At 37.4% G+C, this 26,158-nt stretch overlaps 16 protein-coding genes across 16 annotated transcripts; 9 read left to right on the forward strand and 7 right to left on the reverse strand.

Moving 5' to 3' along the window:
• Positions 1-123: 123 nt before the first annotated feature.
• On the reverse strand, positions 124-1,518 carry YIG1 (Yig1p; the record flags this gene model as incomplete). The annotated part of the gene is made up of 1 exon (XM_033913680.1): positions 124-1,518. One exon carries the CDS (start codon positions 1,516-1,518, stop codon positions 124-126), a length of 1,395 nt encoding a protein of 464 aa, XP_033769571.1.
• A 325-nt stretch (positions 1,519-1,843) lies between these two features.
• CSM4 (Csm4p) lies at positions 1,844-2,314 on the forward strand (the record flags this gene model as incomplete). Its single annotated transcript, XM_033913681.1, has 1 exon — positions 1,844-2,314. One exon carries the CDS (start codon positions 1,844-1,846, stop codon positions 2,312-2,314), a length of 471 nt encoding a protein of 156 aa, XP_033769572.1.
• A 77-nt stretch (positions 2,315-2,391) lies between these two features.
• SPAR_P00760 (Smr domain-containing protein) lies at positions 2,392-3,114 on the reverse strand (the record flags this gene model as incomplete). Its single annotated transcript, XM_033913682.1, has 1 exon — positions 2,392-3,114. One exon carries the CDS (start codon positions 3,112-3,114, stop codon positions 2,392-2,394), a length of 723 nt encoding a protein of 240 aa, XP_033769573.1.
• A 1,784-nt stretch (positions 3,115-4,898) lies between these two features.
• Positions 4,899-5,072, forward strand: SPAR_P00770 (uncharacterized protein; the record flags this gene model as incomplete). Its single annotated transcript, XM_033913683.1, has 1 exon — positions 4,899-5,072. The coding sequence occupies one exon, from the start codon at positions 4,899-4,901 to the stop codon at positions 5,070-5,072; it is 174 nt and encodes a 57-aa protein (XP_033769574.1).
• Positions 5,073-5,436: 364 nt separating this feature from the next.
• Positions 5,437-6,234, forward strand: OXR1 (Oxr1p; the record flags this gene model as incomplete). Its single annotated transcript, XM_033913684.1, has 1 exon — positions 5,437-6,234. The coding sequence occupies one exon, from the start codon at positions 5,437-5,439 to the stop codon at positions 6,232-6,234; it is 798 nt and encodes a 265-aa protein (XP_033769575.1).
• Positions 6,235-6,590: 356 nt separating this feature from the next.
• On the forward strand, positions 6,591-9,386 carry APL5 (Apl5p; the record flags this gene model as incomplete). The annotated part of the gene is made up of 1 exon (XM_033913685.1): positions 6,591-9,386. One exon carries the CDS (start codon positions 6,591-6,593, stop codon positions 9,384-9,386), a length of 2,796 nt encoding a protein of 931 aa, XP_033769576.1.
• Positions 9,387-9,644: 258 nt separating this feature from the next.
• On the forward strand, positions 9,645-11,483 carry DDC1 (Ddc1p; the record flags this gene model as incomplete). Its single annotated transcript, XM_033913686.1, has 1 exon — positions 9,645-11,483. The coding sequence occupies one exon, from the start codon at positions 9,645-9,647 to the stop codon at positions 11,481-11,483; it is 1,839 nt and encodes a 612-aa protein (XP_033769577.1).
• A 280-nt stretch (positions 11,484-11,763) lies between these two features.
• Positions 11,764-12,909, forward strand: RSA1 (Rsa1p; the record flags this gene model as incomplete). Its single annotated transcript, XM_033913687.1, has 1 exon — positions 11,764-12,909. One exon carries the CDS (start codon positions 11,764-11,766, stop codon positions 12,907-12,909), a length of 1,146 nt encoding a protein of 381 aa, XP_033769578.1.
• Positions 12,910-13,020: 111 nt separating this feature from the next.
• PRM3 (pheromone-regulated protein PRM3) lies at positions 13,021-13,422 on the reverse strand (the record flags this gene model as incomplete). Its single annotated transcript, XM_033913688.1, has 1 exon — positions 13,021-13,422. The coding sequence occupies one exon, from the start codon at positions 13,420-13,422 to the stop codon at positions 13,021-13,023; it is 402 nt and encodes a 133-aa protein (XP_033769579.1).
• A 560-nt stretch (positions 13,423-13,982) lies between these two features.
• On the reverse strand, positions 13,983-15,065 carry MIY2 (ubiquitinyl hydrolase 1; the record flags this gene model as incomplete). Its single annotated transcript, XM_033913689.1, has 1 exon — positions 13,983-15,065. The coding sequence occupies one exon, from the start codon at positions 15,063-15,065 to the stop codon at positions 13,983-13,985; it is 1,083 nt and encodes a 360-aa protein (XP_033769580.1).
• A 632-nt stretch (positions 15,066-15,697) lies between these two features.
• Positions 15,698-18,133, reverse strand: NAB3 (Nab3p; the record flags this gene model as incomplete). Its single annotated transcript, XM_033913690.1, has 1 exon — positions 15,698-18,133. The coding sequence occupies one exon, from the start codon at positions 18,131-18,133 to the stop codon at positions 15,698-15,700; it is 2,436 nt and encodes an 811-aa protein (XP_033769581.1).
• A 597-nt stretch (positions 18,134-18,730) lies between these two features.
• Positions 18,731-18,937, reverse strand: COA2 (Coa2p; the record flags this gene model as incomplete). Its single annotated transcript, XM_033913691.1, has 1 exon — positions 18,731-18,937. One exon carries the CDS (start codon positions 18,935-18,937, stop codon positions 18,731-18,733), a length of 207 nt encoding a protein of 68 aa, XP_033769582.1.
• A 473-nt stretch (positions 18,938-19,410) lies between these two features.
• GUP2 (putative O-acyltransferase) lies at positions 19,411-21,414 on the forward strand (the record flags this gene model as incomplete). Its single annotated transcript, XM_033913692.1, has 1 exon — positions 19,411-21,414. One exon carries the CDS (start codon positions 19,411-19,413, stop codon positions 21,412-21,414), a length of 2,004 nt encoding a protein of 667 aa, XP_033769583.1.
• Positions 21,415-21,827: 413 nt separating this feature from the next.
• POS5 (NADH kinase) lies at positions 21,828-23,072 on the forward strand (the record flags this gene model as incomplete). Its single annotated transcript, XM_033913693.1, has 1 exon — positions 21,828-23,072. The coding sequence occupies one exon, from the start codon at positions 21,828-21,830 to the stop codon at positions 23,070-23,072; it is 1,245 nt and encodes a 414-aa protein (XP_033769584.1).
• A 996-nt stretch (positions 23,073-24,068) lies between these two features.
• MF(ALPHA)1 (Mf(Alpha)1p) lies at positions 24,069-24,527 on the forward strand (the record flags this gene model as incomplete). Its single annotated transcript, XM_033913694.1, has 1 exon — positions 24,069-24,527. The coding sequence occupies one exon, from the start codon at positions 24,069-24,071 to the stop codon at positions 24,525-24,527; it is 459 nt and encodes a 152-aa protein (XP_033769585.1).
• Positions 24,528-24,900: 373 nt separating this feature from the next.
• Positions 24,901-25,809, reverse strand: UIP4 (Uip4p; the record flags this gene model as incomplete). The annotated part of the gene is made up of 1 exon (XM_033913695.1): positions 24,901-25,809. One exon carries the CDS (start codon positions 25,807-25,809, stop codon positions 24,901-24,903), a length of 909 nt encoding a protein of 302 aa, XP_033769586.1.
• Positions 25,810-26,158: the final 349 nt, after the last annotated feature.

A 26,158-nucleotide genomic window follows, 5' to 3' on the forward strand; every position in this document is an offset into this window, starting at 1 on the left:
TATCTTTCAATAAAAAGAGAAAGGCTCCTTCCAGTTCAAAACCAAACTACTAAGCGGAAGAAGTTGAAATATATACAAATTAATGTCGATGTTATTTTTGTTTTATTTACATTCCTTTAACCTTTATTTAAGAAGAATTGTTTGGATATTATTGTCATCAGTAAGGATTGTCACTACTGGGCTATTTACAGAGGGGCAGTTACCAACAAAGAGATCTTTCACACTCATTATACCATACTTAGCCCTGATGTCCGAATAGCCGACAAATAACCACCGTTTAAGAGATGTAGAGTATTTGTATACCGATAATGCTGTTCCGTAGAGATGCTGCTCGGTTATAAAAATATACTTTCCATTGTTTGCTATTTGGCGTCCTGTTCTTGAAGCATGAACGTGAAGTTCTTGTGTCTTGTAAAAAATTGGATAAACTTCGTTATTGTTTGACGCGGGTGTAGTAGCACTTGAATTTTCTACGGGGTTTTGTGTCGGAATTGACAGGTATCTTACATTTGTTTCAAGTAAAATATGGTTCGTTTTCAAAAGATAATCAATTTTTTGAACGTCTTCGTCCATTTTAAGCATGAGCCGTATTTCCTTATTCAACGAGGAAGCATCAGGTTCTAGGAAGTTCTTGCAGTGAAACATCATGTCATTTCCCCTGTACAAAGTAAACTGAGGGAAGTTTAAGACGGACTTGACGTTTGTAGTCGTGTGTAGATCTCTAGGCAAATCAAGGTTCGTTTGAAAACTTTGAAAACTTCCGTTAGTTTGTTGGTGATCCAAAGAAGTTATCAGCAGTCCATCTTTCAAACTAAAGGAAACAACAAAATGAGGCAATAGACCTGCCCAGACATTTAAAATAGACAGATACCTTTCATTTTGATGGGACGAAATTGAAGGATCCTTCAAAAGCAAGTGATTGTTAACGTTCCCGTTCAAATCGCAGCTTAGCTTTAATAACTTTCCATTCTGGAAACCAACTAAAATTTGAACGGCGTTTGAATTATAATCAAAGTTGCAGTCCATACATATTACTGCAGTTGATAGCAGTAAGTTCAACTGCCCGTGAAATTGCTGCTTAACAAAGATCATATGCTGACCGTTAAAATCATACAGCAGTAATTTCTTGTCTTCTGCTTGATTGGAATAAAAAATCCAGTACTTTCTATTAAAATTTCTAAAACTTTCAAAATTTTGTAAATCGTGGGTAGAAAAATAGTTATTAATCCGTACAAATTCCAGCCCACAGTTACTTCGAAAATTATCTTCAACTTCTTTTTCTTCGTCATATTCATCGTCATCTTCAGATGAGTTTTCTACATCCTCGCCATCCTCTCCGACTCCGTTCAAGGTAAGTTGATAAATATGCTCCTTTATCATATTTGGAAGCTGCGGATAATCATTATTCACCGTGTGGTAGCAGTACTTGCCCGCCCGTTCATCAAATACGTTCTGATCTCCCCTGCCGGAAAATGAGACCCTCTCCCCGTCCTGGTATATTTGCATAGGTATACCCATGATTTCGTAGTGAATTTTTCTTTCTTGAGGTTGGTTACCAATCGATTCTTTTATCTTTAGTTTTTGCTCATACACTTGAAGGATTTCCTCCTTATATATTGCAGGTGTGTCACTTTTCCCGGCCCACCAATAGCCGCCGACCTCCAAATTACCCCAATTAAAAAAAGAAAACTCCGGAAATGCGGGGTTGACCAGCGATGCAATAATAGAACAATTTTAGCCGCGCAATCGAAGATATCATGAAACATAGTAGAAACGTGTCTGTAAATGGCTACTCTTAATAGTTTTTGCTAAGAGGGTGCTACTAAGAAAGAACAACTAGAGAATGGTAAAGAGATCCGTAGGAAGGAAGGTAGCATTAAGCTTATCTAACCAGTTGATGACTTGGAAATGGAAACAGCAGTCATGGTTATTAGACAGAAAGTTAGCGACAATAAACAATGATTATTTTATTTCGCAATGGGAACTCCTTTTTTTAACTAATGAGGTCACGGAATGGAAAGAAATGATTGCCTTCTTGGAAAGCCAGTTATGTTGCACAACACGGAATTTCATGGGGGGGGAGACATACAATAGGAAAAACTTTCAAAACTTGATAGACGATTATAACGAACTGTTAAGCGAAAACAACTTGATTATTTCCGTTTTGAAAAGTAGGCCGCGGCTATCCTCATTTCCAATATATTTGGGCGATGAAGTATGTTCACACTTTAAACTCGCCATTGCAGAGCTAGATTCACTGATAATAATCTCTTTTATTTCTTTGGTATTTTTGTGGGTAGCGATAGAAGTTTGAACTTGCAATAAGTATCTAATGATTTCGGATTGTAACTATAAAATAAATACAATCTCAGGATTGCTATCTATTTATGTTCACGTCAAACTTTGTATACAGCTACAAAAGATTTTCAATATACTAGTCAAAGCACTGTCCTTGTTGTCATTGCCATTGTTATTATAATTCTGGACTTGGCCTTGAGGTTTCCCTCCATTGTTGTTATATTGAGGTTGCGGTTGGGCATTGTATTGATTAGCGGGAACATTAACTCCGGAGCCATCCACTGGCACTTGCACACCTTGCAACTCGAGCACTAAGACTCCTGAATTTCCTTTTTCCAAATGGTTGCTGATACCATGCTGAGCACAGAACTCTTCAATCGATGGTTTGAGCTTTGCTATTCCGTTTTGGGAATGCAACCCTTTTCCAACAATAACGTTCAATTGTGGTTCATTATGCTCAATGGCGAATTTGATTCTTTTTTGGAGAATAAATAGGGCTTCTTTAACGTATAATCCATGTAAATCAATTTCACTACTGGAAGAGTCAGCATTGTTCTCTACAAACACATATTCTGCCGCTTGCATATTAAAATCTTCTGCGATTTTCAGTTGTGCCTTACTCTTCTCGCTTAATTCATGAGCTAGCTTCTTGTCTCCCCGTTGGTAAGCGGTTTGCGATTCATGACTAAGTTGTTCTCTTTTCTTGTATGCTTCATCTGCTAGTTTTCTCAGTCTTTGATATTCTTCATCAGTGCTATGGTTGTAGTCCCTTATAGGGTTCTGAGTTCCGACAACTACTCCACCTGTTCCGTTCATAGTTTTGGGTACGGCGCTTTAATTTAAACCGACTCATGGTTGCGTACAATGGTGGTTGCTTTTTCTTGTTTTCTCGAAAGGCTTCACCTTTTAATTAAGCCGCTCCATGTTGGAACGTTTCCATTTAACCATTTTTTTTTCTCGCGTAGAACCAAATGGACTAGCAATTAAAATCCGTACATATTTAGACCCATTTCAGCTCGCCTATTATTTTTTCAGTTTTGCAGTTCGCTCTTGTATACATTACAGTACAGGTACATCCACGCGCACCTGGAAAAGCGTATAAAAGTGAAATAATTCAGATTAATTTTTATTGTGTTTTGGGACAGAGCCTGGTAATTATTGCAATACACGCTGTAAAGTAATTTGATAATAAAAATCCGCATCCACAACATAATGTCCGCTCAGTATGTCAAAAATAAGAACAGGACCTTATTTGATAACTAATTTGTTATCGGTTACATTTGAATTTGAAGTACCCAAATTGCTAAAACTTCAGAAGGACGAATGCACATTACATTCAAACAACTGTTTTAATTATTCTAATCTGTGGTAGTTGGGCTTAATCAAAAGAGATACTTAAGTTAGTTTGTCTACTTGAGTATTTTTCGTAGGGGAATTTCATTTTTAATGAACAAAGACATTGTTTGTTAATATCTATTACTTGTAATACACCAATAATTTCATTAATAGATATTTCCGGCGTGTCTCTGCATCTCCCTTCCATCGAATGAAAAGTGGTGTTTTCAATTCGATGTAACTGAATTTTTGTTCCTTATAGGACTTCTTTGCTAACATTTTTTCATTTTTGAATAGAAAAATCTTGACTCCCGAATCTCAATTGAAGAAGACTAAAGCTCAAAAAAAGACTGCAGAACAAATTTCTGCAGAAAGAGCTGCCCGTAAAGCCGTATGTTCATTACCAAGTTTGAAAGATATTATCATTCCTTTTACAGTGAGTTCACAGAAATATTAATATTTTACTACTGTATTCTTCCTTCGGTTTTACATTTACTTGACATATGTTAATGCGAACGATTTTTTTCGTTGACAATTTTCCACTTTTTGCTACGTCTTATTTTTCAATGATGAAAACTAACCTTATTCTCGACTAGTCTTTGACAATGCTGTCGTTTAATCACCATCTTTCGGCTGACTAGTAAAGAAAGACAAAAAAGTGAATATGCCAAGAATTTGCAAGCCCAAGCTAAGTTTTATGTTAGGAAATATTATTGTGCATATCTCCCTCTTCACTGATATGGAATGATACTATAAACTAAATGTATTTACCTTACTAACATCAATCAAACGATTCTTGATAACATTATTCTAGGCTAACAAGGAAAAAAGAGCTATCATTTTGGAAAGAAACGCTGTTTACCAAAAGGAATACGAAACTGCTGAAAGAGAAATCATTCAAGCCAAGCGTGATGCCAAGGCTACTGGTTCCTACTACGTCGAAGCTCAACACAAGTTGGTCTTTGTCGTTAGAATCAAGGGTATTAACAAGATCCCACCTAAGCCAAGAAAGGTTTTGCAATTGCTAAGATTGACCAGAATCAACTCCGGTACTTTCGTCAAAGTTACTAAGGCTACCTTGGAACTATTGAAGTTGATTGAGCCATACGTTGCTTATGGTTACCCATCATACTCTACTATCAGGCAATTAGTCTACAAGAGAGGTTTCGGTAAGATCAACAAGCAAAGAATTCCTTTGTCCGACAACGCTATCATCGAAGCCAACTTGGGTAAGTATGGTATCTTATCCATTGACGATTTGATTCATGAGATCATTACTGTCGGCCCACACTTCAAGCAAGCCAACAACTTCTTGTGGCCATTCAAGTTGTCCAACCCATCTGGTGGTTGGGGTGTCCCAAGAAAGTTCAAGCACTTTATCCAAGGTGGTTCTTTCGGTAACCGTGAAGAATTCATCAACAAATTGGTTAAGGCCATGAACTAGGGTTATGTCGTATGGCAACAATCTCGATGTATAATAAATAATATTTCTCTTCATATACGCATATATCTATGACCGGGCTCCTAATAGAATAACTGACTGGAATAATAGTGCAAACTCCTTTATTTCTATATGTAGTTGAGTTTTTATTCAGGAACAGCCGGAAAATCTTGTCACATATTATTATCCCTATAGTTAGTTCCGCGCGGTTCGATCCGTGCAATTATACTTTCAACAGTGGCAGCATAAAGGCCTATTATAAAAAAAAAGGAATAGTAAACGAAGTGCTTTTTTGTCTCTTAAAATATTTAGTTTGACAACTGCCAGTGTTCCAGCCATCCATTATTCGGTGAGGAGCAACAATGTTTGGAGTCAAAGATGCTATATTTAAGATCAAACGTTCCCTTGCGGGTACAGATTCTTCTGATTCCACTGCGTACACAACAGCAAGTGAATCTTCGCCTCAATTAAAAGATTCCCATAACCCCTTTCGAAATAAGACAACATCCAAGAGACCTATAGTTGAGGAATGTTCTCTACCACCAGTAAGATTGAATGGCTACTTACCCTCAACTAAAAACAAACTTCTTACACCTGAAATGTGCGATGAAATAAGAACTTTAATGCCCACAAGGATACAGTTGTACACCGAGTGGAACCTCCTATACAGTCTTGAGCAACACGGATCTTCATTGCATTCCCTGTATAGTAATGTTGCTCCAGATAGCAAGGAATTTAGAAGAGTGGGGTATGTATTAGTAATCAAGGATCGTAAAAATGGAATCTTTGGAGCTTACAGTAATGAAGCTTTTCATCCTAACGAACATAGGCAATACACGGGGAATGGGGAATGTTTTTTATGGAAGCTGGATAAAGTACCTGATGTTAACATATCTGAAAAGGAGGGATTTGAGCAAGAAGGTAAAGAGGAGAGATGGAGGTTCTCAGGTTATCCTTACACTGGAGTTAACGAATTTGCTATATACTGTACATCTGAATTTCTCTCAATGGGTGCAGGTGATGGTCATTATGGCCTCTTGTGCGATGATGGCCTACTCCATGGCGTATCAAACCCTTGTCAAACGTATGGCAATGAAGTCTTGAGTAAGGAAGGCAACAAATTTTCTATAGTAGCTTTGGAAGTATGGCGTGTAGGATAATGTCAGCTATTTAATATCGTACTATATATATTTATGAATGAGAACCCCATAAATTTTAGCGGAAAACTCCATTCAGTGGTGTATGCCGTACTGCCAGTCAAAAACTGGTCAACACACTCCTAATAGTTACATGTTTCTATGAGTGAAAGGATAGATAGGCAAAGAAAACATTTAAAGTAATTTATTGATTATTATAATCTTTTTTTTATTTTCTTCTTTACTTCTCATTACATGCAGGCTGGGAAAAATTACCATTTGCAATCTCCAAATGTGAAAAAAAAAAAAGAAATCAAGATACGAACGTACCTGAAGTGGGAGAGGCAGTGATAGCAACCAAAAAAGCACAACATATTGTCATGACCTCTCTGTATGCCCCCGGGACGGAGGATATTAGGCAAAGGCTACGCCCTTTTGGGTTTTTCTTTGAGAAATCATTGAAGGATCTGATTAAGGGTATTAGGTCTCATAACGAAACACCAGAAAAACTGGATCAGTTCTTTAAGCAAATATTAAGTGAATGCCGGGACGAAGTGAACTCTCCAGATCTAAATTCTAAGACCAATGCTGTCCTCAAATTGACCTATTTGGAGATGTACGGTTTTGACATGGCTTGGTGCAACTTTCATATTTTAGAGGTTATGAGCAGTAATAAACTGCAACAAAAACGTGTTGGTTATTTGGCTGCAGCACAATCGTTTTACAAAGATTCTGATATTTTGATGCTTGCAACTAACTTGCTGAAAAAAGATTTGAAGTATGATGGAAATAATGATGTTGTTAAAGTTGGCATTGCTTTAAGTGGCCTTTCTACTATAATTACACCATCATTAGCAAGAGATATAGCCGACGATTTATTTACTATGCTAAACAGCACAAGACCATACATAAGAAAGAAAGCCATTACTGCATTATTTAAAGTTTTTTTGCAATATCCAGAAGCTTTGAGGGATAATTTCGATAAATTTGTTTCAAAGCTAGACGATGATGATATATCCGTGGTTTCTGCTGCCGTAAGTGTTATTTGCGAGCTTTCAAAAAAGAATCCTCAACCGTTCATCCAACTTTCACCTTTATTATACGAGATCTTAGTTACAATTGACAATAATTGGGTCATTATTAGATTATTGAAGTTATTCACTAACTTATCACAAGTCGAACCGAAGTTGAGAGCCAAGTTACTACCGAAAATTTTAGAACTGATGGAGAGTACTGTTGCAACTTCTGTGATCTATGAATCTGTCAACTGCATTGTGAAGGGAAATATGCTGGAAGAAGATGACTTTGAAACGGCAATGGCATGCCTAGAAAGACTGCACACATTTTGTGATTCTCAGGATCCAAATTTGAGATATATTAGCTGCATATTATTTTACAAAATCGGCAAAATCAATACTGATTTTATTTCTCGGTTCGACAAGTTGATTATACGGTTACTGTCTGACGTTGACGTTTCTATTAGATCGAAGGCAATTGAATTAGTTGAAGGTATTGTTGATGAAGATAACTTGAAGCCAGTTGTTCAAACATTGATGAAACAATTTGTAGATGAAGATGTGGTTATCCTTCAAACTGGAAACATGGTATACGAAAAGTCAAAGAGAATCCCTATCATAATTCCAGAAAATTACAAGATAAAAATGGTGAACGTTATTATTTCGATTTGTTCAGCTAGCAACTATTCAAATGTTACCGACTTTGAATGGTACAATGCAGTGATAATGGATTTAGCGATGCTCTGCCAAGACATATCTGATAAAAGCCTTGGATTAAAAATTGGTGAACAGTTCAGGAACTTGATGATAAAAGTCCCCTCAATGAGGGAAGTAACTATTGCTAATATTATAAAGCTTATTTCAAATGATAACATTAACAAACAGTTGCCTACCATATTGAGAGAATGTATTTGGTGCCTTGGAGAATTTTCTACCCTAGTTGAAAATGGTGACGATTTAATAAAAGTAATGATTGGAAATGCCAGCTATTATTCTCACAGTGTACAAGAAGTGTTGATTTTAGCACTTGTCAAAATCTTTAGCAATTGGTGTAACAACTTTCACGAGGATAAACGCATTGAAATTAAGTTGGCGTTAACGGAGCTCATTGAGTTTTTTGAAAATTTATCTTATTCGAGCACATTCGAAGTTCAGGAAAGAAGCGTTGAAGTTTTAGAATTTTTAAGACTAAGTTTGGAGGCTCTGGAGGAGGATCCGGAGGGTTTGCCAATGTTACTGAGCGAAGTTCTGCCTAGCTTTTTTAACGCCTATGAACTGGCACCAATTGCGCGTGGCACTCAATCAAACCTAGCAGTAGATGAAAACCTTGATTTGGAAACTCCATTTTTGACGGAAGAGGCAGCTGATGAACTGTTAGATGAACAAAAAAATGACGCATTTAGTGATCTGGTGTCTGATATCTCAATAGACAAGCAAGTTGAACTGGAATTCGTTGATGATTCTGATACTTCATATGAAGAAAAGGAAAAATTGGATCATTTCGACAATCCATTTGAGGTTGAGAGAGAAAAGGAAAGAATGTCGAATCCCTATTACCTAGGCGAAGAAGATGAAGAAAGCACTCAAAAATCTAAAGATTTATTGGATTTGAATGAGGATGATGGTACTGAAGAAAAGCCAGAAACAATTAGATTAAATAGGCCTGCTAATTCTTTGAATTCCCCAGATTTACCTACAGTAGAAAACAGCGGGAAAAAGAAGAAGGGAAAGAAGAATAGGGTTCAAGTCTTATCTGATGAGCCTGTTATCAAAGCCGCTTCAAAAAAGAAGGATGCCTTCCAGAAACCTCATGGTAGTCAATCAACTAAAAATTTTTCAAAAAAGGACAGAATTAACCTGAGAATGCATTCCCAACTCGAGAATTTTGATTTTTCCAATTTTGGTGAATCTAGTAGTGCAGTAAGAGAATCGCAGCAAGAGGGCGATCTTAGAAAAGAAGACCAGTTAGAATTAAATCGCTTAGAAGCCAATCTTCGTGCAAAGGACAGAAAGGATAATTTAAGTGATACAGAAGAAGTTATAGTCATTAAAAAGAAGAAGAAAGGGAAAAAGTCAAAGTCAAAAGACAAACTGAAAACGAAAACGAAAAGTTCTTCGGAATCAAACGAATTTCTTCGAGATCAAAACACAGACATTTGACGATAAAGAAATTCCGAGTCGTGAATTTTTGAGGATAGTGATTACATACGTAAACTAAAATTTAAGTATTTTATTCTGCATAGTTTATTATTATTACAGTGCACTCAATGCCGAGGGAAACGGCGTATTTAATAGCAACGCGAATAAATCAAAGGCCGCCCAAAGGTAAACGTGAATCGGAGATGACTTGCAAAATTAATTAGTCAAGTTATTCCTCCAAGTGTAATAATAACATAAGGTGATTTCAATTATACGTAGATGTCGTTTAAGGCAACTATTACCGACCCTGGAAAGCAAAATATCTGGTTTCGTGCGATATACGTGCTATCTACAATTCAGGATGATATCAAGATTACCGTGACAACAAATGAGTTAATTGCTTGGTCAATGAACGAAACGGACACTACACTTTGTCAGGTCAAGTTTCAGAAAAGTTTTTTTGAGGAGTACGAATTTAAACCACATGAGATTGTATTTGGAGAAAATGGGGTCCAAGTTATAGAAGACACATACGGCAATAGTCATAAGTTATATTCCTTCCGTGTTAATGGAAGGCACCTAACGACTATATCGAGAAAACCGGATGGTGACGGTATCAAATCTTTCACCATTGCAGTCAATAATACTTCTACATGTCCTGAATCACTTGCAAATAGATTAATTGTGGTGATTGAGATGGACTCGCTAATAGTAAAAGAATACTGTCCCCAATTCCAGCCAATAAAGTATGATCCCATAATAATCAACCTCAAGTACAAAAGAAGGTTTTTGGATGTTTTTGGAACTGCAGCTTCCGATCGGAATCCACAGGAACCGTTGGACCCCAAGCTATTGGACGTTTTTACAAATACAGAACGTGAGCTAACATCAGCTCTATTTAATGAAGAAGTGGAATCAGACATACGTAAAAGGAATCAGTTAACAGCAGCTGATGAAATCAATTACATTTGTTGTAATTCAACATTATTGAAAAATTTTTTGGACAACTGCAATGTTAATGTAACTGATGAAGTAAAATTGGAAATTAACGTCCATAGATTAAGCATAACTGCGTTCACAAAAGCCGTCTATGGAAAAAACAACGATCTTTTAAGAAACGCATTAAGCATGAGCAACACTATCAGTACGCTCGATCTTGAGCATTACTGTCTATTCACAACAATTGAAGATGAAAAACAAAATAGGCGATCACATAGTAAGCGTAAAGAGCATATGAAAAGTATAACGTTCAAACTAAAGGACTTCAAAAATTTCATAACGATAGGTCCATCCTGGAAGAGTGCCCAGGGCGGAAATGATAACATAAGTTTATGGTTTTGTCACCCTGGAGACCCTATTCTTATGCAAATGCAAAAACCGGGCGTGAAACTAGAATTGGTTGAAGTTACTGACAGTAACATCAGCGATGATCTCTTAGCGGGGAAGTTCATAAAGGCGGCCATCTCAGATTCAAAAGAAGAGGCTAGACAGAAAGATAATAAGGAAGGCTGTGGCAGCCCATTAAGAAGCAGGACTGCTTTAAAGAGAGAAAATCAACCACATTCGGTTACTGGAACTCGAAATAGTCCTTTGAAAGCATCTTCTCAAGCCCCTGATAATGGTAGCGCAGTTACCAAGACCTATAGAAGTAACACGGCAAGAAAGTTATTTGTAGAAGAACAAAGCCAAAGTACGAATTATGGAAGAGACAAGCTGTTTGAACAGGCTTTTTCAGCTCATGCAGACATAAATCAGGAACAAAGTCTTGACACTAACGAGACTCATGGAGTGGCCTGTCTACTTAACCAGGCTAATCCTTTAAAAAGGTCAGTAGCCAAAATTTGTGATGAAGCTGAAGGCTCCACCCAACAATCTACATTTGCAAAAAGGGCTGATACCACTGTGACTTGGGGAAAAGCGTTACCAGCTGCCGATGATGAGATTTTATGCAGCAATGCTGATAGAAAAGAAATGCTCAAGAAAGAAAAACTGAAGCATGTGCAGGGCTTGATAAAGTCCAAGAATGACACAAATAATCACAAAAAACAGGATAATAAGGAAGAGGAAGATGGACTGGGTCTCACACAAGTAGAAAAGCCAAGGGGTTTATTTGATTAAACAACTATCTGGCAAAATTAGTGTGAAGGGATTAAAACTTTAGGTAAACCGGCTGTCATTAAGGAAATCCCGATCACTGTATATGATTTTTTCTAATTTTCTCAAACCGACGAGTGTGCGGCTGATGTTCCATCGCGGTCGGCGAACTAAAATTTTTCAGTGTATTCAATATTGTATAGCTTTTTATATAATCAGAGTTTAAAATTTGGCGGTGCTCCTATATTTTACTCATAATTCCCTCTTTTTTTTCCAGTGTGGTTAGCTTATCGTGGCATGGACTATGAATTATAATAATTTTGGAAATTCGAACAGTGATGGACATTCTAGGCTTCCCAAACCTACATACTCCGGAACACTATCAGATGGTTATGATGAATCGAAAACTAAAAGGCAAAAGACAGAGTCTGCTTTTAATGGAGCTTATTCACCCAGTCTGTATTTGAACTCTTCACATTACGAAAACTCGTGGAATACCGGTTACACTCCTCAACTTCATCCCTTCACCCCCCATAATCAATATTTCCATCCAACACCACCATCGACTCAGTACAATTTTTCAAGTCCTCCCGATTATACAAGAAATTGCATACCTCCAGTAAATAAAAATGTACCATATTCGCCTGCATTCAACTTATCGAAGCGGCCATCATCGTATTGTGAAAGCGCTCAATCCCTAAAGGATAATAACGATTACCAGAGGTCAATTAATTATGAAGATATTGCGATTTCAACAGCAAAGGAAAGGTACTTGGTTGTACAGGAAAAGGGACAAAAAGACAAGCTTATGAATGAAATAAGTTTAGTGCCATCAAGCGAGAACCAAACATCCGTGAAGCCTGCGAAAATTCCAAGAAAGGATATAAGGTTGGCAAATTTCAGTACGAAAGATGAGCACAATGTGGGACTAGATGAGGAAGAAGATGATGAGGAATTAGAATCAGAGGGCTTGGGAAAGGTGGTTTTGGTTCCTGGAACTTCTATAGCATTAATTACTGATGAAGATGTTAAAAAGTGGAGAGAGGAAAGAAAAAAAATGTGGCTGCTGAAAATCTCCAATAACAAAAGGAAGCATATGCAAGACATGGGCATAAAGGAAGACGAATTGAAGAATCAGCCCAGCATTTTCAAAGAGTCAAGGAAAGAAAAGCAATTTATACAGAGTATTCAAAATCAGGTACAGAGAGGAAATCCGAAGATTGACTTGAACTTAAAATTGATACAGCGAGAATTTGCGAACGAAAATTCTCAACTCTTAGATTTCATAAGCGAACTGGGAGATGCCGGCTTACTGGAATATGAGTTATCTCAAGAAGAAAAAGATGTCCTTTTTGGCACCTCTGAAGATAATAATAAAAATAATTACAAACCAAATTACAGAAATAAAAAAGCCAATCTGAATAGAAGTAACTTTCCTAGGAATAAGTAACAGAACAGCACATATTGAAACGCATGGGAAAAGTTCATGAAAACGTCGATGAAAAAGATTACGCCAGGTAAAAATAAATACTGTTTTTTTCAAAGTAATGGATATATGGGCCTAATTCTGAAGAGCTTTTACCGCTAGGTTACTTAAAACAGTCGTTACAGCAGCACCGAGAAATGAACCGAAAATAGCACCTTGGTAAAATGTGCCTTTATTCTCCTTCTCTGTTTTGCTTTCAGAAGCGTCTTTTTTCTTACTTTTCGGACGTGACTTCGTGGGAAATGTTGTCGTTTTGCGCTTCCTAACTCTACCAGGCGACACGGCCTTCTTAATGTGATATTTACTATCAATTGATGGCTTTTCACTAGACAGTTCCGTATTGTTGGATTTGTTTATATGAAAGTTATCAGCAAGTTTCGAACTGGCTTCTGTTACTTTATGCGTTCTAGACTTTGCGTGGTCGTTCTCTCTCTTCAGTGGATTCGGTGCAGTATTGTCTTTCTTCACAGCTGACATTTTTGAAGAAATATTTATGTATGTTTATTGGTTATTTTATGTGCTCACAAATTTATCTTGAGACAAGGTGAGATGTATCTATTCTAAGTATTTTAAATATGTTTATGAATGCAGGTCGATTATTTTAACTCTATATGATGTCGGTTTTACGACTATTTATACTCAAAATAGTTGATATACCTGTCTCATTTCTGTTTTGCCTTCATTTAAGTACGGTTCAACAAGTGCACTCTTGTGCACTGAAGTTTAACCTATTGTAACAAGAATTGTGTGAAATGGAGTATTTTAGTCATTATTTGATTTTATTTCGACGCCTCGCGCTCCTAGGAAGCGGCCCGATGACCTGTCTGAAACAAATATAAATCGAATAGCCAATATAATTTTCAAACTTGTTTTATGTGGCAACTTTGCGATGTCTAGACAGAAAATCACGCCTGTACGGGCTTATGTATCTCCAGAATTGGAGGACCAACATCCCACTAGGCTCTTCCTTAAAGCGAGCGGATTGTGTAAGGGTGTTTATGTGAAGACACACTATAAGGAAAATGAAATAGCTCTGATTACATTATAATGCATTCACTTTTCTCAGTTTCAGAAGTTTTTGTTTTGAGAAGGTTGTTTCTTCGCTTAACAGTGTCTTTTTTGACTGGTGCGTGTATTCCTGATTTTTTTTTATGGGAAAGATTTTTCCTTTTTGTTTCCAATTTTGTAACACGTTCTTGTTCTTGTTCTTGTAATTGTTTGGCTAGTTCTTTATCGTTTTCAATCTGCTGAATTTCTCCAAGCAGCAGATTTTCCGTTCCAAAATTACGTTCAGTCTCAGTTAATAATTGCTGTCCATCTACTTTTGCAGTACTAAAATTACCAGCAAAAAAAGCATCACCTGAGCCGTCCACAGAATCTAAAGATTGCCATACGATGTCTTTACAATTCTTGTAACCAAAGTCTGTAACCAATGTGTATAATTGATCTTTGTATTTATACAGTGTACAAAAATGATCATTTCTGAATAAAATAGAGAATGTGTTGTGTGGCAACGTTTCTCTTAAGTGAAGGAGTCCAAAGGCGGTCAATTGCGTCGGTGATTCGTTAAAAAACAGCTCTAAATGCATAGCATCACCTAAAATTTCGTCAGAGTTTTCATCTTTGGATATTCCACTATTTATATCAGCTACTTGCGTTAAGATTCTCTGAGCTGATTCATAAGAATAATGAGATAATTTTTCATTGACAGCTTTATCTGTAAGAGTGTCAATAACCCAGCCATGGACGAGATCAACGTCGAACAACCGAAATAGTGACATCTCCTTAGTGTTTTCAAAGGACCCATCAAACTGGGGGTTGATATTCAAACCCTCATGTAGTCGAGGCAATAAACTTAGTAACTCATTTATATCAGTACTAGGTTTATCTGTAACTTGTAAACCGATATCTGCTAAGACTTCGATAAGTTCTCTTAAAGATATTTCACTTCCCTTGTTTACCAATCTTATTAATTCACAGGAATAACGCGTATGATTTGGGGAAAGTAGTAGAACATTAGCAAGTGCTAACAAGGCACAAGGTCCATTTTCGTTTTGCAGTAAAATTCGATGGTTTTGGCCATTGATTTTGACACTTTTAGTTTTGAAGTTTAAATCCATTTAAAGATATTGCGATAAGCAAGAATCAAAGTGATGAAAAGTACGCTGAGTTGTTCTTTAAGCGCTTTTTAGAATGGGCATTTCGTTCAACATTTCCAAGACCCTTTTTTCTTTCTTGCTGATAATATTGCAAAACCAAAAAAACACGGCAGACAGGTGACTAAAACGTATCAGACAAGAACCTTTAGGGGAAGTTGTCGCAAAGCGTGGAACTTCTTTTCGTTGTGAGGTAAATAGAGAGGTACTTAATAATTTGTTTACAAAGCAATTTTACAAAGTTTGACATAAGAACATTTAACTAGAGAGAAGAAAAAGAAATGAAAAAAGCCATTCCTTTGGCAGAAGAAAAAAATGAAAAGGTGTGTGTATGTGGAATAAATAGACCAAATAGCATTTGATAAGGAAGAAAATGAAAGAAATTTATAACAGGGCAAAGAGTTTTTGTTCTGAGAGAGATGCAGCAATAGTAAGAATTAAGTTCTAGTCCAATTTGGGAAGGAAAAACGATTAAAGCATAAACTGTATGTCGAATTTATGCAAACTATATCAATCTACTTTCCTTGAATTTTTTCGTTCCAGTTAAAGAGTTCAAGTATAATGTACAAGAAATGGAAAAGACTGAAAAAGTGAGTCTATTTTTGTAGTTTTGCCAAACTATCTAAAAGACTTTGAACATTATTACCAGCAGGTTGCTGTTGCTGCTGTGGTTGTTGCTGTTGTTGTTGTTGAGGAGGTGGTGGAGGTTGGTGTGACACTGGTGGGGCAGAAGATTTTGCAGATATATTTTGACCATTGTAATTACTACTCATAGGAGGGGGAGATGATGGGTTCATAGAGGCATATCCACCTAACTGTTGCTGCTGTTGTTGAGGAGCCTGGCCTTGCATTGATTGTATTAAACCAACCAATTGCTGCTGAGCATGGGGTTGCTGTTGCTGTTGTTGGGCCATTGAAAGCAGATTTGATACAACGTTTGGTGGAAGGTTTTGAATGGCAGATAATAGTTGTTGCTGGTCCATTGGAGTCTGAGAAGGTGGTTGTGGAGGCGGACCAGCCTGATAACGACCATAGCCTTGAGGGATTTGTTGTTGTGGAGGCGGTGGGGCTGGAATAGAGTTTTGGTAGCGACCGTAACTTTGATTCATCGGAATTGGAGGTTGGGCACCATAGCCTTGATCGTGGGATGGTGGTGGCATTCCATAAGATTGAGCATATGGTTGTTGCTGTTGCTGCTGTGGAGGAGGAATACCATAACTCTGGTAGTAGTTTGTCTGGGCAGGAGGTCCAACAGCTGGGCCATTTGGCACAGGAAGAGGGGGTGCGCCGTACATGTTTTGCTGATGGCTCATAGCACGGTAATCAGTAGGACGAGAATTATTTCTATTATTCTTGATGTTGTTAAAAATGGCAACAGCATCATCAGCGGATATGCTAATGTATTCATCAAATTTGGTTTCACCTTGCGAACCCTTGTAGAAAGTTTGAACATCCACATTATGTGTTTTATTGACTAAAACAACACCCCAAACGCCATTATATGCGGCATCATTAATAAGCTTTCCTAGTTCCATTCTTGGTTTCAAGAAAATCATATCAGTTTCCAAACCAGTACCATCCCTAAACCTGTTGAAAACCTCAATGGCATACGTACGATCGGCGGTTCTTTTAACAAAAATGTTGCAGGAAACGGTGTGTCTTCTGGACTTCTTGTAACCAGCACCATTATCGTCATTATACATATCACCAGATTCAGTCTGAAATGGCCGTTTGGCAGAAGAAATAAAAGTGGAACTACTGTTTGTACCATGATCACCGTGATCAAATTGGGGACGAGCATTCGAACTAGAAACTTCCAGGATCAACTTTTTCCCAAAATTCATTTCTTGAGACTCGCATTCAATCGCATCTCGAACACTTTGAGGGTTATCAAACTGAATGAACCCAAAAGCATTTTTGATATTGATTTGCATAATATGGCCGTATGGAGAGAAAATTCTAAATAAATCCTCCTTAGAAACGTTTTTTAGTGGCAAATTACCAATGAATAATCTTGACTTGGGCGGGATATTGTGCATTTCTGTGATCTTATTTTCACCGTGCAAATAAGCTGCATAACGGTCGTGTTCTTCTTCAGTGATCGGCATAGATAAATCTGCTCTGGGGAATCTCATACGCCTTTGGGCATCGGATAGTGGAGGTTTTCTTTGATCATTGTTTCTTGCGCCGCCTGCGATTGAGGTCGTAGCTGCAGCTGTCACAACTGTATCTTGAGTGGGAGTAGAGAGGGCTGTATCAGAATTTGAATTTAACATTGCTAAAATGGCAGACATCTTTTCTTCTTGAGGTAAATGTTGAAATTGAGGTAGATTTAGCATGTTACTATCCATAATGTATTTGACTTGCTTTTGTAGAAGATCGTAATTAACATTTTCCATATTAGTTAAAAACTGAGTGTTCTCATTTTCATCACGAGTGATTTTTTTTATAGCTTCATCCACGTCTTTTTGTTCTTTTTCCAACGTATCACGACGAATTTCAACCTGCTTATCTTTCGTCCTATCGCTTTCATCTTCCTCTTCCTCATCCTCATCCTCTTCACCAGCGCTATCTGAACCCACAGAATTATTGCTGTCACCATCTTCTTCTTCATCATTGTCCTCCTCTTCTTCCTCTCCTTCATCGTCATCATCATCATCATCGTCATCCCCCCCATCATCATTGTCATCGTCATCTTCATCATCATCATCATCATCATCATCATCATCATTATTTCCGCTTCTTTGTTGTTGATGTTCTTCCGTGTTCATGACTCCTCCGATTTCTTCGTCGTTTTCTTCTCCTTCTTCCACCTTATCCTCTTCCTCTTCATCGTTGACATCTTCCAGTTCATGTTGTTCTTCGTTTTCCTCCTCCCTTTCGGCTTCCCTTTCTTCCTCTGGGGCATCGAATTCGGTTTGATCATCTCCGCTTGAATTATTCATCGATTCATTTTCGTTAGAATTGCTATCGATGGATTGTTCAGGAAAAGGAATATCTTGAACCTCAGTGTTACTGTTCTCATCTGACATGGCTTGCAGATGTTTATTATGTTATAAAAGCACAGTCAGGGGAAAACGCAAATCAATCCTTATTTTTTGGCCAAAGAAAATCGCTTGTTGCTGTGCGGAATCTAATAAGAATGATCAAGATACCTTTTATTAAACCATCATTTATAAGTGGCAAAATCAAAAGATTTGTTTTTTTGCCTTTGCTTCTTCCGCTTCGTTTTTTTCCTTCAACAGTTCAGGGTTACACGCAATCACGTGGGACGTCGTAATTTATAACTCTAGCAAAATAATGAAGTACAAAACGAGGGCGATAGTTAGAAAGTGAATAGAAATAGCGCTTTTATTTCAACTTGGAATATGTAAGAATGTTTTATGGATTGTTTTCTTTTTTGGAATGTGGTCTATATACATATTTAAATAGCTTTTTTTGTTTTGGTGTCATAATGGAACTACATCACATGGGGTGATTTCCTATACCGAAAGTGAAATAATTATGAAATTCAACGAAGCGAAGGTTTTGTTCCCTTAAATGAGTGCGAAGCACTGGCAATAAATAAAAAATGGAAATGAAATAAATAGAATGCAACTTATCGAAAGCACCAGATAGCCTGTGCCTGTCTAAATCTCCTTCCTTAAGGCACCCTTCCTCCTTAACTCCTGCTCGTGAGCAAGCTGAAGTTTATGCTGCCGTACAGCTGGCGAATCAGAATCCACAGAATGTGCTGGACATGGCAATACAGAACCGATGGCCACTGATGCAAATGCAATAAGAAACGTGGAAAAGTACAGGTTATTGACTATTTTATTTCTCGTCACTGCTCTCATGATATGTACTTGTGCTAATTTGGCTGGCTTTCTGTGCCTGTAAAATAAATAAATAAATAGAACGTTGGATTTTTCTAATGTGTCTCGAGATGCTTATGTTATCGTGCAAGGGCTGCGTTCGAAATACTATTTTGACGGATATCCTATATATATCAAAACTACAAACACGGGGAAAAGAGAGCCATCCCATCATTAAAAAAAAAAAAGAAAACCCTTGCAGAGGGAGACCTGGTGTAGGGATTTACGGTCTTAATGGATTTAAGCACGTGACTCATTTACACCCATGCACCGGTTTCTAGGGGTTACCGGATTATTTCTTTTTTTTTCTTGTTATGAACCCTGAGCCCGAGGGGTTTTTCAGGCACAAAGATTCAAGTACTTCTCGTTCGTTTACCTGCAATCTTGGCGCGTTTAGGTCTTTTTTTTCTTCTTTTTTTCATCCTTTTTCCGCTTGTGCTGCGTTATAGTTGTTTATGGCAGGTACCGATGATGATTATGGTAAAAAGTCAAGTAAGTTGGGAGAAAAAAGAGAAGCAAGCTTTGAAGAAAGTATTGTTCTGAGGGTTTTTGGGTGCTTCAGACAGTTCTTTTTTCACTACCTCTTATTGTACGGTGTAGAATTGATTGACGTCATCATAACAACGAAGATGTCGATGTCAAGGATCTGGAGTAGCATTGTACATTTCTTTTCCGTGCAGACGCTCGACTCACGAATAAAGCCAGACCTTGAATTCAAAAGGCGACAAAGGTTATTTATAAACTCCTCTAAAGAAGAAAACGGTTCGTCGTCTAATGCCGTCGCCGTTACTCGCAACCCCGTGATCAGTTCTAATAGCCTACCTCCGCCGCTATGGAATACATGGGAATTTAAACTATATTATTTGGCGTTCATAATAGTGGTTCCTTTGATGGTGAAAGCAGCATTAGCCACGAGCTCCGAGTCTAATCCCAACTATTATAAATTCAGCGGACTGCTAGCTCACGGTTGGATTCTAGGCCGAAAAGTAGATAACAGCGATGCTCAGTATAGATTTTTTAGATCCAATTATTTTTTGTTGGTTGTCTTAATATTACTACAAATTGTGTTGAAAAGGATTTTTGTTAAATTTAGTAAAATTCCGAGGATCAAATTTGATTTTGGATGCGGATTGGTTTTCGTCTGCTTCATGTATGGTATCAACTCTGTCAAACTCTTGACGCATGCTTTTATTTTCTTTACTTTGGCGCATTCGCTAAAGAGAAAGCGTTTGATGGCCGCTTTTGCGATTTGGTCCTATGGTATCTTCACACTATTCATCAATCAAAAGATGAAAAATCTCCCATTTAATAATATTGCTATTATCTTGAGTCCCATGGATCAGTGGTATAAGGGTATTGTCCCTAGATGGGATCTTTTTTTCAATTTTACATTGTTGCGTTTGTTAAGTTATTCCATGGATTTCTTGGAAAGATGGCATGAACAATTGAGTCCTCAATCTTCGATAGACTACGAAGATAGACGACCAGAATTCAGAAAAAGTTTATCTGGTTCTACTTTACAAACCATTTATGAGTCAGGCAAGAATACTCTGGAGGAAAAGGAACGATTGGTCGCAGAACATCATATCCAAGATTATAATTTTGTCAATTTTATTGCTTATATTACCTATTCTCCATTGTTTTTAGTGGGCCCAATTATCACGTTCAATGACTACCTCTATCAATCAGAAAATAAACTTCCTTCGCTAACGAAAAAAAACATAACCCTCTATGCCGTCAAAGTATTTTCGAGTTTGCTTTTGATGGAAATTATCCTGCATTACATTTATGTAGGTGCAATAGCAAGGACTAAGGCATGGAGCAAGGATACGCCTTTGCAATTGGCCATGATCGCCTTGTTCAACTTGAACATCATGTATCTAAAACTTTTGATCCCATGGAGGCTCTTTAGATTATGGGCCATGGTCGACGGTATTGATGCTCCCGAAAATATGCTGCGATGTGTGGATAATAATTATAGTACACTAGGGTTCTGGAGGGCTTGGCACACAAGTTTTAACAAGTGGGTAATCCGATACATCTATGTTCCATTTGGCGGGTCCAATAACAAAATATTAACGAGCTTTGCCGTATTTTCATTTGTAGCAATATGGCATGATATACAATTACGATTATTGCTATGGGGATGGTTGACAGTCCTTTTACTATTAGGCGAAACATATATTACTAATTGTTTCAGTAGATATAGGTTCAGAAGCTGGTATAGGTTTGTTTGTGGTATTGGTGCTGCAATAAATATTTGCATGATGATGGTTGTCAACCTGTACGGATTTTGCTTGGGTGGAGAGGGAACAAGGCTTTTGCTGAAGGGTATATTTAACACTTTACATGGTTTGGAGTTTACTATTGCGGGAATAGTAAGCCTATTTATCGCTGTTCAGATAATGTTTGAAATTAGAGAAGAAGAAAAAAGGCACGGTATCAACTTGAAATGTTAATTTAGCTTTCAGAGAATCTATAGGAGCCCGTTCTCTTAATGGAAAATGTAAATGTGTGGAATATTCATTTCTGTCCAAAGTACTATATATGCGTTACAAATAATTTAAATTTAGGTACATTAAAGTAAAATACTAATTGCGAGCGATTTTTTTCTTTAGAGAATAATTCCACCATTTAAACCACAAAAGGGCAGCCGGGAAATGCAACTGTTGAAACTGCTTATTATACTTATATACATCACTGAGTTGTGACTTGACTTTTCAGAACATTCCACAGTTCTCAGCCAGTCGTTCTTTTTCACACATTTTTCAAAATCTCCAAGCTGAAAAAAAAAAAAGGCAGGAGAAGACTAAGAATTCATTAGTCACTGCTTCCAAAACAAAAACAAAAAGAATTAAGCATACCCACTGAAATGTTTTCCAGACTTAAATTCAACAACACCATGAGGTGGTATAGGTTCTATAGTACGTTGGATTCACATTCCGTAAAATTTCAGAGCGGCTCGAAGTTTGTAAAAATAAAGCCAGTGAGTAACTTAAGGAGTAGCTCATCAGCAGACTTCGTGTCCCCACCAAATTCCAAATTACAATCTCTAATTTGGCATAACCCTTTACAAAATGTTTATATAACTAAAAAACCATGGACTCCGTCCACAAGAGAAGCGATGGTTGAATTTATTACACATTTGCACGAGTCATACCCCGAGGTGAACGTTATTGTTCAACCAGATGTTGCAGAAGAAATTTCTCAGGATTTCAAATCTCCCTTAGAGAATGATCCCAACCGACCTCATATACTTTATACTGGCCCTGAACAAGATATTGTAAACAGAACAGACTTATTAGTGACATTGGGAGGCGATGGGACTATTTTACACGGCGTATCAATGTTTGGAAACACACAAGTTCCTCCAGTTTTAGCATTTGCTCTTGGAACACTGGGGTTTCTATTGCCGTTTGATTTCAAGGAGCATAAAAAGGTCTTCCAGGAAGTAATCAGCTCGAGAGCTAAATGTTTGCATAGAACACGGTTAGAATGCCACTTGAAGAAGAAGGATAGCAACTCCTCTATCGTGTCCCATGCTATGAATGACATATTTTTACATAGAGGTAATTCCCCTCACCTCACTAATCTGGACATTTTTATTGATGGCGAGTTTTTGACAAGAACGACAGCAGATGGTGTTGCATTAGCCACTCCAACGGGTTCTACAGCATATTCATTATCGGCGGGTGGATCTATTGTCTCTCCATTGGTGCCTGCTATCTTGATGACACCAATTTGTCCTCGCTCCTTGTCATTCCGACCACTGATTCTGCCTCATTCATCCCACATTAGAATAAAGATAGGTTCCAAATTAAATCAAAAGCCAATCAATAGTGTGGTAAAACTATCTGTTGATGGTATTCCCCAACAAGATTTAGATGTTGGTGATGAAATCCATGTTATAAATGAAGTCGGCACTATATACATAGATGGTACTCAGCTTCCGACGACAAGGAAAACCCAAACTGACTTTAACAATTTGAAAAAACCTAAAAGGTCAGGAATTTATTGCGTGGCTAAGACCGAAAACGACTGGATCAGAGGCATCAATGAACTTCTAGGGTTCAATTCTAGCTTTAGGCTAACCAAAAGGCAGAGTGACAATGATTAGACGTCCCAGAGAGAAGAATTATTATGATTTAAACGATATCTAACAGGTAGAAATTCTTACTTTTTATTTGCATTTTGTCTAGAGAAATCTCAGCTGGAGTGTTCGATATGGAATTTTTTGATATCGTGCCTTTTATTCTATTGCTATTAAGGAAAACTGTGAGATATGGGGATGCCACACTCATCAAGAAGAGATAATTAGATTATGTATATTATAATAATAATAATAATAATAATGATAATAATAATAATAATAACATCCTTACTTCAACCCTTTTCGTGGGGAGGAAATGGAGAGAGACTGTGAAGCGTGTCAACTCCTATAATCAAGAAAAGTAAACAAGCACTCGCCGTTCAGCTGTGTTAAAAGTATGCATATTCATATTTGGTTTATTGATTTTCCTTTTTTGAGATGGGAGCCAACCTGATGTCGGAATATGGTTTGCTTTCATTATGATATGCCAAATTATGAGGTAAATAGCACAAAATCTACGAAATGGTGTGGATGTCTATAATTTCCGAATTAGGAATAAATGTATTAATTAAATTCCCCGTTCCCTTTGGTAGTGTGCATAGTTTTGATGTAATATCCAACAACATGTTTGTGAAAGTACTATCAAAAATCCAATATACTTTCCTATTTAGTCCTTCAATAAAAATTTTATACTCTTTTTTTTATGAACACTTTCCTAATTAGGCCATCAACGACAGTAAAATTCGCCGTAATTAATGGTTTTCTACTGAAAAACAGTGGACAATGTAAAAAGATGCATCTCATTTATCAAACCCATAATATGCAAGTAAGCCTTACCTCGACTATGATGAAGCGCAAGAAAACCAAAAGCAACAACTGGTTTTAGGATAATTTCATATATAAAGGCCTTTCGTGCTTACTGAATATGTTACTGTTCTTACCATCCATCAGCAATTCTCGAATAATACAAAGTAGAATAATACAAACGCTCAATTTTAATACACACAAATAAATTATCCAAAAATGAGATTTTGTTCGGTTTTTACTGCATTTTCATTTGCAGCTTCCTCCGCTTTAGCTGCTCCAGTTAATACCACCACTGAAGACGAAATGGCTCAAATTCCGGCTGAAGCCATCATTGGTTACTTGGATTTAGAAGGCGATTTTGATGTTGCTGTTTTGCCATTTTCCAACAGCACAAATAACGGCTTATTGTTCATAAATACTACTATTGCTAACATTGCTGCTGAAGAAGAAGGGGTGACTTTAAACAAAAGAGAGGCTGATGCTTGGCACTGGTTGCAATTGAAACCTGGTCAACCAATGTACAAGAGAGAAGCCGAAGCTGAAGCCAATGCTGAAGCTTGGCACTGGTTGCAATTAAAACCTGGACAACCAATGTACAAGAGAGAAGCTGAAGCCGAAGCCGAAGCTGAAGCTTGGCACTGGTTGCAATTAAAACCTGGACAACCAATGTACTAGGTCTAATTGATAACAATAGAGTAGGCGTAACAAAATCAACTTTCTCACTACTGTACTTTTAGCTGTACAATATCACGTTACCTTTCATTTCTCCGTAAACGACATGTTTTTCCATGTAATATCCTTTGTTTATTTTTTCGTTCCGTTAATAGCTTGACACATATTTTATATACCTATATACTTATTTCCTTCCATACATCAAAAAACTAAGACATTTTTTAATCTTACTGCCTGCCATATTTCAATTTATTATAAATTCCTATAATTTATCCTATTAGTAGCTAAAAAAAGGGAAGTGAATCGAATTCTAGGATAATTCGACAACTTAAAACACGAAGAGGATAATAACAACAAAAAAAATTCACCTTCCTGATTAAGCTGTCTCTGTACCTGACATTTTCGTTGTCAACCAAGAGAACCATGAGCCGAAGAAGCGACCTAATGCCCCCAGGAGCTTTTCCAAGACACTTTCATAATCTTCAGTATTGGTATCGCCTTCTTTTACAAGTGACTTAGCGCTTTGGTCGACGGGCTTATCCCTTTTTTGTATTTCTTCTTGCTCGGATATATCAGTGTTTTCAGTGTCGGAACCGTTGATCTCATGTTCTGATTCTTGCGAGTCAGTTATGTCTGTATCTTCATTAACTCTTGTGTTATCGTTACCTTCAGAAAGATTGTCTAAACCTTCATCCTTTTTTTTCTCTTCCTGTTGTTGAGAAAAGGTCGGAGAGGGTTCTTTATTCGCTTCTTTTGAATTACCTCCTAGTGGAGCTTCACTCAATGGAGCATGTTCGTGCTTTACTTCTTTTCTGATGGCTTCTTCTGTAGAAGCAGGACCATTTTGTAAATTCGCTGCTTTGGAAGAAGCGAATTTCATGCTGCTTTTTAGAGAAGGAGTTGGCGTCGCAGGACCCTCATAATACAGCTCTGACTCATCTTTATTTGCTTCGTGTGCAGCTTTGTCACTCTCTCTCCTTTCCTCATTTGCGCTTCCGCCATCTTCATTATTGCTTAAGGTGGCAACATTATTTTCGTTGCTATGCTCGTCAATTTCTTTTGGATACTCATCATCGGCAAACCAGTTACCATTCTGATCTATAAATTTAAAATGGACCTTATCTTTATCGTTATGTTTAGTTGTCGAAGATTCATCAAATTCGTATTCCCATTTCCCACTATCAGTATTTATTTTCATGGGTACACCTTCCCAATCGGTAAACTCCCCAGCGATTTTCAAATCTGGAAAGTCCTCCGCAGGATGATCAAAAACAATGGTGACCATTACTTACTAGCTTTGCCTATCTTATTGTTACAACCAAGTATATATGTATGTATGTATGTATGCAAAGAAGTGGATATAGAAGAGGAAAGTAGGGGAGAGAAGGAAAGAACAAGAATATAGAAGTTATTATAAGTAAATAGTGTATTATTTATCTATATGTCCGTCGTATTGGTAGAAGATCACTGTCATAATTTTATCCCATTTTCACATAGTTCCCCTTAAAAGAAACTTTGTTGGTATCTCTAACCCTTTACGCTGTGGGGGTAAAATATTACCGCTTCGGAGATTTCTCTGACAAGGGCGCAGGGAAAAAGCGATGAGTAAAAGCAAGGAAATGCTGGACGATAAA

Source organism: Saccharomyces paradoxus, chromosome XVI, assembly GCF_002079055.1.
Source record: "Saccharomyces paradoxus chromosome XVI, complete sequence".
NCBI classification, from domain to species: domain Eukaryota; kingdom Fungi; phylum Ascomycota; class Saccharomycetes; order Saccharomycetales; family Saccharomycetaceae; genus Saccharomyces; species Saccharomyces paradoxus.